We start from the raw sequence: 12,124 nt of genomic DNA, 5'->3' as shown, positions 1-12,124 counted from the left end.
CATGCCTTCCACGTGTCTCCCAGAGAGCAGGGCATTTCCTCTTTCCTCTGCACTCCCAGAGGAGCTTATGTTGCCCTACTATTACAGTGACTCCCTTGCACTGTGGCTTTTCATTAGTATTTCTTTGTAATTTCCACATTAGGCTGTAAGCCGCCTGAGTGTTTCATGTTCCCTGTATCCACAGCGTGCACCCCCAGGCCCAACCTAGAGTAAGTGGCAGATGTAAGACTAATTGATGGGCATTTCAAGGCCCCGAGTCAGGCAGTGACCTCCTTACCCTGTGGATGGGGCTATTTCTAGGTATTTCAATATCAATCCTTAAACGAACAGACAAAACACTGACCATAGTATCTTTGGATTTTTATCAGAATGGATGGCCCTTTTTTAAAATTAATTTTTATTAGAGTGTAGCTGAACAGAGGAGCCTGGCGGGCTACAATCCATGGGGTCACAAAAGAGTCAGACCCTGACTTAGCGACTTAACAACAACAAGAAGAAGAATAGGTGCTTTACAATGTCGTGTTAGTTTCTTCCATAGAGCAAAGTGAACCAGCTATGCTGCTGCTGCTAAGTCGCTTCAGTCGTGTCCGACTCTGTGCGACCCCATAGACAGCAGCCCACCAGGCTCCTCTGTCCCTGGGATTCTCCAGGCAAGAACAATGGAGTGGGTTGCCATTTCCTTCTCCAATGCATGCATGCATGCTAATTCGCTTCACTGGTGTCTGACTCTGTGCGACCCTAAGGACAGCAGCCCACCAGGTTCCTCTGTCCACGGAATTCTCTAGGCAAGAATACTGGAGTGGGTTGCCATTTCCTTCTCCAGAACCAGGTGTATGTTTACATATATCCCCTCTTTTTTGGAAGTTTTCCCCATTTAGGTCAGGGATGGCCCTTATGCGATGAGTTGTGAACTTCTAATTCTTCACCTTCTAACCTTTAGAAATTCTCCAGGTTTATCAACTTGGGGGTGGCAACATCATTGGGGAGGGAGATCAATTTAATAGATTGAGATCAATATGTTTTTTAAATGAAATACAACAGAAGTATAGAAAAGAATAATAAGAAAGAAGACAAAAGAATTTTTGATCCAACTGCTCCCCAAATAATAATGCGTTGTCTTGTGAAACTGTTGTTTCATTTGTGTATGTATGTTCTGTACACACTAAGTCACAGTGAGCTATGATTGAAAGTATGGGAAACCACCTTCCTAAACTGTTCAGAGGAAAGGAACCCCACCCTTCCTGTGCTGTCTGCCCTGGGCTGAGATTTCACTGCCTGTGGATGCACCCTGGGAACTGCCTCCTCGCCTCCTCTTTTGCACATACACAGCCCTGGAACTGGCAGGATATTTTCCTTAGCGTTTGTTGAGAGTCCAGGGAATTAAGAAGACAAAAATGGGCTTTTTTGACCATGAAGAAAATTTAGAGGTTCACACCCACCCTCTCTTAACCATTCCTGGGATTCCTGGAACCAGTCTTGTCCTGGATTCTGAGGAATGGCCTGCACCTGACAGGTATCTCGGCAAAGGCCCCCCTTCCTCCCCAACCCTCACGGAGGCAGCCCAGCCTCCTCCAGGGTTTGGATATTTGTATGAGCAGTGCCTCTTCTGGGACTCTGTGCTTCTCAACCCTGTTGCTGATATGGCTGGCATCATCAGGCCCAGGCCCACAGTCTGAGCACTCTATTTAAGGAAGACTCTTGAAACAATCCTGAAGAGGGTATCCACCAGCAACTTGTACATCGTCTCATTTGATTCTAGCAGTAAGGCAGTATAGGGACTAAAACTGCCTTCACCTACACTAGTTGAACGGCCTTGGGCAACTTAGCCTCTCTGTGCCTCAGTTTCCCCATCTGAAGATGGGGGTGGCAACTGTACCTACATCAGAGAAATACTACAAGGCTCAAACCAGCTACACATACAAAGTGCTTAGGACAATCCCTGCTCACAGAAAGCATTCAATAAATGTTGATTATTATTAATCATCCCATAAGCCTGTTGGACAATTATTATTTTTCCAGATTTATAGATGAGAAAATGGGGTGCAGAGAAGTTAAGTAACCTGCCCTATGTCGTGTGCCCAGTAGAGGCAAAGCCAGGATATAAATCCAGATCTCTGGACTCCAAGTTCTGTGATCTCTTTCCCTAAGGATTTAGGAGCCTGTGGGGCATCAAACCACCTCCTGTGCTGAACCTACACCTTGTCAGTCTCTGCTGGGCATTCCTGGATCAAAGGTGGCTGGAAGGATGTGAGTCCAGGGCACAGTCCCTTCTCAGGATTTTGCTTGGGAGCACAGAATTTGTCTTTGAGGGAGAATGTGTGTGTGTGTGTGTGTGTGTGTGTGTGTGTGTGTGTGAATCAGAAATTCGGATCATTGCTTGCACCGGCACTTTTTGAGTTCTAGGCTAAGTTGACAGTGGTGAGCATATATGGTAGAGTCCTTGTGCCTTCAGTTAACTTTTCATAAAATTGACACTATGATTGAGTAGGGCAGTTTGAGATGGAGATGGTAATGTGAGTGAGGATTTCTTGGGCTGAGCAGCAGCTGTGCTGTATGTCCTGGTTTTTTTCTAGCCTGCGATTTTCCTGTATATATAGTACAAAGACCTAATAACTGTCTCTGCTTTTTCCTTCCTTATAACTCACAGAGGGAACTGAACTTCCATGTTCAGGCCCCAGAATAGAGCCTGAGGAAAAAGATAATGGGTATGGTAATATTTTTAAAATGCTTAGTTTTTTGTCCACCAGAGCTCTCTGTAATGACCATGCTGCCATATATAAATCCTCTGAAAATAGATATGTGTATGATGATTGAGAGACACAGGATTCTGCAATACTTTTTAAATTATCAAAGATATTTTGATGTGTTTGGGATGGTTTTTATGGATTTTATTATGTGCTTGGTCGTGTCCTACTCTTTGTGACCCCATGGACTGTTGCCCACCAGGTTCCTCTGCCCATGGAGTTTCCCGGGCAAGAATACTGGAGTGGGTTGCTATTTCCTTCTGTAGGGGATCTTCCTGACCCAGAGATCAAACCCAAATCTCCTACATTGGCAGGTAGATTCTTTACCACTGCGCTGCCTGGGAAGCCTGGATTTTCTTCTAGTCAATTTTTTTTTGAGAACTAAAATCCACATGGGTTTTGTATGATAATTCTGTTCATCAAAGTATTTGATTATAATGTATGTCAGTTTCAATAAAACTGAAAGAAAAAGAACGAAAAGGCATCTGATGTAGCTGAGCTTTCTGGTAGGGCTGGTTAATAAACTGCTATAGTTCTCCAATAGTTCTTTTTGCAAATAGGTGCATGGGCTGAGCCAAGCCTGGGGACTGATAAGGGATCTCGGTGCTTACTAGAATTCTTGGCACTCCCAGGTGCTCCTGAGAGTAACTGATCTGAAACTGTCCAGGAGGAGCTACGGGAGGAGTTCCTGGGTCACTCACATGGGATTAGAGAATCAGCCCCGGTGCCAGTTTCACAGAGAGGCCACGTAATGCAGACAGAATAAGAACTAACTTCAGCATCTTCCCTGAACGCACACCAAGAAATTTCTGAGAAAAAGAAATACTCCCGTAATGAACATGCAGCCAAGATCTTCCCCATCTCCAGTGTGTGATGTTGACAGATACCGAATCCCAAGAGAGGAGCATGGCTTAGTGGTGCTCCCCAGCTGACCCACAAACAGAAGCAAGGTCAAATGGCTTCTGCTGCCCCAAGATCGTGGGCAGACTTACAAGAACAAAGAGTAGGAAACTAGTACACCGAATGAAGCCTGCCCATAACCCTGAATTTCATGTCATTCAGGCTTTTTAACAATAGCTTTAACATTCTCAGGAAAAGAGTGGCTGGAACCGTTGCCCTTGAGGAATCAAGAGGGCCATCAGCTGATAGACTTTACATCTTTACACACTATAATGCATTGGGCAGACTTCCCTGGTGGCTCAGTGTAAAGAATCCTCCTGCCAATACAGAAGACGTGGGTTCAAGCCCTAGGTCAGGAAGATCCCCTGGAGAAGGGAATGGCAACCCACTCCAGTAGTCTTGCCTGGAGAATCCCATGCACAGAGGAGGCTGGCAGGCTATAGTCCGTGGGGTCGCAAAGGAGTCAGACACGACTTAGCAACTAAACAACAACGACAAGCAATGCAGTGTGCAGCACGTTCACTTATCCTGTCTGAAGGGTCTGAACACACCTCTGTTTTTCACACATCCTAGCTTTGCAAGATTTCCAGTTTTGTATGAGATTGAAATGGGGCAAGACTTCAGGATATAGTCTTAGCACCCTGGGGTCCCCACATCCTGATCACGGGCCAGTTCCCACCTCCTTGGACGACGTGGTCCGAGGGCCCCCTCCCACTCACCTCCAGCACGATTTCTTTCAGCTGGAACTGTTTCTGCACGACTTTATCTGAAGATAGGGGCTCATGGTAGTAGAGGCAGAGCAAGTCATATTTCTTCAAAACCTGCTTGAAGTTCTTCTCGGTTAGACTGACCACGCGGTCCTTGCCATCATAGGTGGGGAAGTTCAGTCCCTCCTCTGCCCTGCAGGAGGACAGCAGGTAGACCCCCACCACAAACAGGTGGGCGCTCTTCATCTGGGCAAAATTTTTCTTTCCCAGAAACGCTGATGGTAGGAAAGTGAATGGAGCCTTAGAGGACTTGCTGGGAGTCATGGGAGCAGAGAGGCTGATCTGGTCTCTCTCCTTGGCCCTCTCTGGGCCCGAGAGCCCCGTCTTCACCTCTGCAGGCTGCTGACTGTCGCTGTGGGCTCAGACAAAGCAAGCAGAGGCTCACACCCATGCGTGCGTGGAACCGGAGCCAGGCTGGACCGCCCAGCCCCAGATAGCTTGCATAGCTCTGCCCAGCCCGTGTCTCATCTGGAACTCCATTTTTAGGATGCAGTTGTTTCAGGCTAAAAATAAATCATGCGATGAATAAAAAAGTTAGATATGGCCCTGTTGAGGGATTCGCTGATACAGTTTGTCAGGCTGGTGGAGAGGGAGGAGGCAGGAGGGAGACAGGGGAACATGCGCACATGAAATACGGAGGCCAGGAAGGTCAGAGGAGAGAAATTCACTCGGAGGGAGGAGGACAAAAGGAGGGGAGGGAGACATGGGATTGTGATGTGTGGATGTGCAGGGGTCACTCAGATGCTATTGAATCAGTCCATTATCCCAGGGAATGGTGTCAGCCTGTCCCTTCCTGGTAGGCTGCTCATCCCCCTCTACCCCGCCTACTCACCGCTGACCTGGGGACCAGCCCGACCCCCAGGTGGACTTGACGTTCTGCACCTGCCTTCCCCTGGCTGGCCGCTGGGCCGTGTCCCCCACGGCTCTACTGGTCACTGAGCAAGGGATCTAGGGTCACCCTTCCTCAGTGGAAAGAGATCCAGAGACCCCAGCCCACCAGGGTCACAGTTGTTCTCCTTCTGCCCCTGCTCATGGCTTAACGTTGCTGACACCAGGAGATCCTGCCCCATTATAAAATTAAATATTGTAAAAGTTCAACTATCTTCCTTAGAAACCTTCTTAGGCTTTTCACTATCATGCCTGTCATCTTCTTTTTTTTAACATTAACCCCCAATGTATCATTTTTGCCCCTTTCCTCTTCATTAGAGACAGACTGCTGTAGAGAGTCCAGAAGCCAGACAGGTCTGAGTTCAAATCCATGCTCTGCTTCTTAATGGCTGAATGGACTTTGGAGGGTCACTTACCCTCTCTGATTCTCCATCCATCACCTCCACCCCCGCTCCTTGTAAAATGGGGATAATTACAACTATATTGTAAGGCTTGGAACATAGAGATGGAAAAACATGGTGCAAAGCAATTACTCAAACACAGCAGCTACTCAAACACAGCAGCTGTTATATTACTCCATTCTTCTTGGAGTTGGTGGGACGTAGGTTGCTATAATAATTACTTGTCTGTTTTTTATAGTAATTGTTTATGAACCCTTCTCTGTCTGCCTTCTTGAATCCATCAGGCATTTGGGGCAGATGTGATTAAAAGGTCATTGCACAGAGGAGCTAACTGAGCTTCAGGGGGCTCAGCACCTAGTCAGAGATCGTGTTACTGACTGCCTGTTGGTAGAGGGTAGGCAGAGAGTTCAGTTCTGCCCCGGAGCCCAGTACTCTTGGGTGCTTTCACTCTGATGGGGTAATTCCCCCACAGACACCTCTTTTCTTAAAAGACTCCATCTTTTCTTGTCAAACAACAGTCCACTCTTGTCTTTCCACTCTTCAGAGTGGTCTATGACTCTCATGATTTAAGCTGAGTTTTTGTCTTCTTTTGGTTGGAGAATGAGCTTTGGAAATAGCAAGGACTCTGTCCCATACAAACTTTGCAGGGGACAGAAGGTAAAAAGAAAGTCAGTGGCCTACATGACTGGAAGCAGTCCTCTCTACTGCAGCCAGAGGGCCTGATGCTGAGGACCAGGCCAATGGCAGTTTCTTCAGAACACTTTCACATCCAGGAAGCCAGGACCTTGGGGAACCCAGGACCTTGGGGAACTCATCACTGAAACCCATGACAGCATTCAGTTCTTTCTGCTGGTCGCTTTGCTAGGCTTTTAAAGATAGAGTCAAGCATAGTCATGCTAAGATGTAGTTAGTTTTCAGGTAATTGGCAAGCACGCAAGATCTTTGCTTTCTTTAGAAAACTTAGGGGGAAAAAAGATTGTCATGTGAAACAGTGTATATCTTGTCTTTTCGAGGTCAGCTTCCCAAAACTGTTCCCAGTTGTCTCAATCTCATTGACTTATCTTTATTTAGAATTTGCTCCACTTTTCTTAATATATGTTTTTTTTTAATGTTACCAAAAAACTGGGAGATGTTTAAAGCCAGAGTCTTTGAATTTTGCACTGACTTACAACTGATGAGAAGTACCAAGGCAAAGGGATAAGTTTAAAAAATTCAGCTTAGCCCTCAAGTCTGGCTTATGACCAACTGTGTATCAACAGAAAAAAAAAGCTGCAGTGTGGCAAGTTCCTGTCCCTAAATCCCGGCTCTGTTTGGGGCCTCAAAGCCCAGCCTGAGGATGGCTCAGCCACGGACACCTGCTGTGGTGATCAGGTTCCCCACCGTCCACCCACACCTAGACGTGGAGTCCAAAATGTATGTCCCATTGGATGGGTTAGGTTTGCCTGGTTGACTTCCTATGTCCCAGCCATCTTTTCTCAGTGTCTTTTATTGTTTTCATTTTTCCTTTGCCTTCTGGCTCACCAACTCTAATGTATTTATTTTGTAAACAAGGGATGCTTCTGACATGTCTGAGTCAACTTGGCATCTGGCAGGTTAGCTTTTCATTCCAGTTTTCCCAGCTACCCAAGTCAGAGTGTCACCTACACATGCCTACTTTATGTGACTATGCTGAAGTGTGCGAGTGTCTTTATGTGCCATTAGCAGGTATTTTTGGTCTTTGTTTTTAAACAAGAAAGGATAAAGCAAAGTAAACCAATCAATATAAATGTATGCTAGTTATTGTCACAATATATGACGTAGGCCCCTTGGTTTTGCTGGCAGTTTCCAGTCCCTCACTCTGAGTGGCCTCTCCCTAGAGTCCCTTACTCTAACCTCACCCCTTTCATTAGTTTACCTTTGACAGGTGGCAGGACAGTTTGGCATATATTATTTAACTGGATCTTCACCATAGCTCACTTTACAGATGAATCAGGATTTGAAGCCATGATCTTTCATTTATTAAGTAAACATTAATAACATTTTATGGAGCATCTCTTACATACCCGACACTACTGGGAGTGGGGTGGGGCACAGTGTTCATCCGAACTCACTGAGTTTACATCCCAGAGGGGAGACAAACAATAAATAATCAGAGTATGTATGGGGTGTGAGTGTGTATGTGTGTGCACCCGCGTAATACCGGACTTCAAACAGAGGCATGTGCTCTAAAGATCAGCTGAGAAGGACAAGGGAGAGACGGCAACAGTGGGTAGGATGTGGCCCGTTTGGACTGAGGGTGAAGGAAGGCATCTTCAAGGAGGGAACCTAAGAGTAGCAGGGAGGGGAGAAGCAGAGAGCAAGCTTCTTCCAAGGAGAAGCGGCAGGCGCCTCCGCGCTGAGACCTACCACGTCTTCCACCACTAGGGGGCGCTGCATCCACCGCCTCCGTCGTATGGAAGCATCAGTTTTCACTCTGGACTTCTTTTGTCAGTATGTGCGCCCACACCTACATGGGAGGGTCCACAGGGCAGGGAACCTATCTGAACGACTGCGGGGCAGCTCAGAGAGAGCTGAGACTCGGAAGTCAGGAGACCTTCGTGTGGAAGGGCCCAGCCCGGCTGTGCGACCTTGGTGAGTCTCCTCAGCTCTCGACCCTCGCATTTCTAATTTGTGGAAAAGACGGTCAGACCCACTGGTCTTCCCATGGCCCCTTTCCGGCTCTAAAAACCTAGAATTTGCTCCGGCCGTAGAATATTTTCTTTTCCCAGAAGTGACTTTAGCACAGGCCATAGGTTTGAGGAAGCTTGTTGACTTAACCTGCGGAGAAGGGTTTGATGGGCGTGTCTCTTACAAGTCCGAGCTTGCCTCTCCCCTAAGGCAGAGAGATCTAGGACTTCACTGCCTCCAAAGGCCCCTTCTTTGGCTAAAATACTCCACCTAGTGGGAAAAGCGGAGTATGGCATCTTTCTTTCTTTGAGCCCGTTCCTCCCTCCCTTTTGGCTGGGCCGCTGGCCAAGACCCTCCTTTCCCTCTTGACTCTGAATATCAGGCTCCCCAGCACCAGAAAACTTCTAAATAGAACCGAACAGAAAAGCTCAATGCTTGGTTGGAAAAGAGCTAGGCTGTATAACAGTCCACGTTTTAACAAATGTCACTTCGTCAGGGGGACCCCTGAGTGTAGAACAGGGGCTGACATTCACTCCCCTTGTACCATACTTCTCCTTGGAAACACTCCTTCCACTGGGGATTCTTTCTCTGCAGAGAGACTGAGCCTCCTAGGAGCCAGGAGAGCATCTGTTCAAAGTATTCCTTGAAACCTGCCTTGCCAAGAGTAGTTCTCATTAAATATTTGTTAAATAAATGTGAAGCACTTACTTTGTACCAGGTCTTATTTTAAGTACTTTACAAAATTTAACTTATTCTTTTTTTTTTTTTTTTATGGTTTGGCTGTGCTGGATCTTTTTTGCAATGTGTGGATTCTTTGTTCCGGCATGCAAGCTTTCTCTAGTTGAAGCATGTGAACTTGGTTGCCCCTCGGCATGTAGAATCTTAGTTCCCAAGACCAGGGATGGAACCCGAGTTCCCTGCTTTGGAAGGCAGATTCTCAACCACCACCAGGAAAGTCCTTAGCTATTCTTACAAACCCTATAGTATAACACAGGGAGCTCAACCCAGTGCTCTGTGACAACCTAGAGGAGTGGGATGGAGTTGGGGGTGGGAGGGAGGTTCAAGAGCAAGGGACATATGTATACTTATGGCTGATTCATATTGTGTATAGCAGAAACCAACCAACCTTGTAAAAGCAATTACCTTCCAATTTAAAATAAATTTGGAGAAGGAAATGGCAGCCCACTCCAGTGTTCCTGCCTAGGAAATCCCATGGATGGAGGAGCCTGGTGGGCTACAGTCTGTGGGGTCGCAGAGTTGGACATGACTGAGTGAATGAGCAATTAAAATATATTAAAAAAAAAAAACAACCCTATGAGGCTGATAGTTTCAGTATTCCTAGATAAGTAAGCTGAGGCACAGAGAGATTAACTAATTTGCACAGGGTTAGGTCATTAGTAATGGCAGAGCTGGGCTTTGAATCCAGAAGGTGGATTTTGTGCGAAGTTTCTGTTTTCTCCACCACTTGGAACCACAGCTACATGCCTCTTACAGGGGGCTCATGAAGTCACTTGGACGAGCCAGGAAGCACTTCAGAAACAATAGATGGCTCTCCACAACGTGACCTGGGGATAGGTTCTGCGTTTTGGCCCTGCCCTGAGTCACCTTCTGTGCTGTGTGCATAGGAGGAAAAGAAAGAAGGGGACTAATGTTTTGGTGCTTGCGATGAGCCAGTTACTGGGCTCCTTACCTTTTATACATCATCTCATTTAAAATTCTATCAAGCTGAGTGCTCTTCTTTCTATTTAACAGTTGAGGAAACTGACACTCAAGATCAAGTACTCTACCGAATTAGTACAGCTCGTGAGTAGCAGAGACCGGATCTGGACCATGTTCTTTCTGCCTTGTCACAACCCCAGGCTGTTCTGCATAAGGAGGGGAACCTTCTCTGTCTCCATGGGGGAAAAACAAAACTAGAAAAACTTAGGTTACAGAAAATTTAGAGGACACAAAAATAAAAATAAACCAGCTTTTTTTTAACAATAGAGAAAAGAGGGACAATTGGTAAAATGAGAAGAAAGAAAATGAGAAGTTTAGTTCAGAAAGAAATGTACATGAGAGCAAATAAAGGGAAAACTTAAGATTTATTTGTCCTGGGACTGGAGGGAAATATAGACTTCTTAGGGAAAGCAATAAAAGAACAGAAAAACAAAACCAAAAGTCAGCTGGGTATAGAGATTATGTCAGGATGTCCAAGTGGAGAATGTGATAGGTAGAATGGTGGCCAGCATCCACTCCCCAAGATGTCCAGCCTCTAATCATTTCCTTGTGAACTTCAGAATCTGGTCATAAAGTTAAAAAAAAAAAAAGAAAAAAAGTCTGTTGAGATTTTGATTGTATTTACTATATAAACCTGTTTGGGGAGGATTTACATCTTTACAATATTGAGCTTTCCAAACATGAACAATGTATATCTTTCCATAGATTTAGGTCTTCTTTGATTTCTTTTGGCAGTTTTTTGTAGTTTTCGGTATACAGGTCTCATAGTGTCTTTTGTCAGGTTTACCTGGTACTATTTCATATTTTTGATGGTATTAAAATTACACATAAAAAATTTTTTTCACTTTTTTTTTTTAAAACGTTTATTTATTTATTTATTTATTTGGGCTTCCCAGGTGGCACTAGTGGTAAAAAACCTGCCTGCCAGTGCAGGAGACATAAAAGATGCAGGTTCGATTCCTGAGTTGGGAAGATCCCCTGGAGGAGGGCATGACAACCCATTCCAGTATTCTGGCCTGGAGAATCCCATGAACAGCTGAACCTGGTCGGCTACAGTCCGTAGGGTCGCAAAGAGTCAGACATGACTGAAGCAACTTAGTATGCGCAGGTACACACGTTTATTTATTTATTTCTGACTGTGGTGGGTCTTGGTTGCTGAGAGGGCTCGTCTCTAGTTGCAGCGAATAGGGGCTGCTCTCTGGTTGTGGTGCTTGGGCTTCTCGTTGTGATGGTTTCTCTGGTTTCAGAGCACAGGCTCTAGGCACACAGGCTTCAGTAGTTGTGCATGGGCTTAGTTGCTTTGCAACATGTGGGATCTTTCTGGACCAGGGATCGAATCTGTGTCTCCTGGATTGGCAGGCGGATTCTATCCACTATACCACCAGGGAAGTCCCTGTTCTGCTGTTTTCTTGCTTGCATTGTTCCCTACAAGCAACTGTTGTCATCTTTATCTTTTTTCCTTTGTAAATAAATTATTCCCCCCATGGTTGTTTTTAAGATTTTCTTTTTATTCATAGATTTTTAGCAATTTGATTCTGATATGTCTTTAGTGGTTTGGTTTTCTTCATGTTTCTGTGCTTGGGGTTTATTGTGCTCCTTGGAACTACAGGTTCATAGTTTTCGTTACATTTGTTAAATGTTTGACCATTATGTTTTCAAGTATTTTTTCTGTCTCCACTCGCTCTTAAGACTCCACCTACACGTATAAGTCACTTGGAATTACTTCACAGCTCAAGGATTCTCTTTTCATCTTCTAAAATTCTCTTTTCCTCTCTGTGTTTCATTTTAGATAGTTTCTATTGCTAAGTCTTCAGGTTCACTAGTCTTTTCTTCTTCAACATACAACCTTTTGTTAATTCCAGCCAGTGTATTTTTCATCTCAAACATTATAGTTTCTATCTCTAATAGTCTGACTTAGATCTTCTTCTATCTTCCTTGAATTAAATTTATGAAGATATGGGGTATAATTATATTAACTATCCTACTGTCCTTGCCTGCTGATTCTAACAACTGCTTTGGTTCCAGGTCAGTTCCAATTATTCTCATCAGTATGGGGTCA

General features: G+C 45.2%; 1 protein-coding gene across 1 annotated transcript in view; it reads right to left on the bottom strand.

The window, feature by feature from the left end:
* CASQ2 (calsequestrin 2) overlaps positions 1-4,767 on the bottom strand; it is a 66,755-nt gene extending 61,988 nt beyond the window's left edge. The window contains exon 1 of the mRNA XM_081493319.1: positions 4,364-4,767. Coding sequence (XP_081349445.1) covers positions 4,364-4,675 — 312 coding nt within the window. The 5' untranslated portion in view covers positions 4,676-4,767. The remainder of the gene's footprint in view (positions 1-4,363) is intronic.
* Positions 4,768-12,124: the final 7,357 nt, after the last annotated feature.

The sequence above is a fragment of the Giraffa tippelskirchi genome, chromosome 5 (assembly GCF_054371585.1).
Source record: "Giraffa tippelskirchi isolate mGirTip1 chromosome 5, T2T-mGirTip1v1.2.pri, whole genome shotgun sequence".
Lineage (NCBI taxonomy): Eukaryota > Metazoa > Chordata > Mammalia > Artiodactyla > Giraffidae > Giraffa > Giraffa tippelskirchi.
This window is presented reverse-complemented; position numbering and strand designations above follow the sequence as displayed.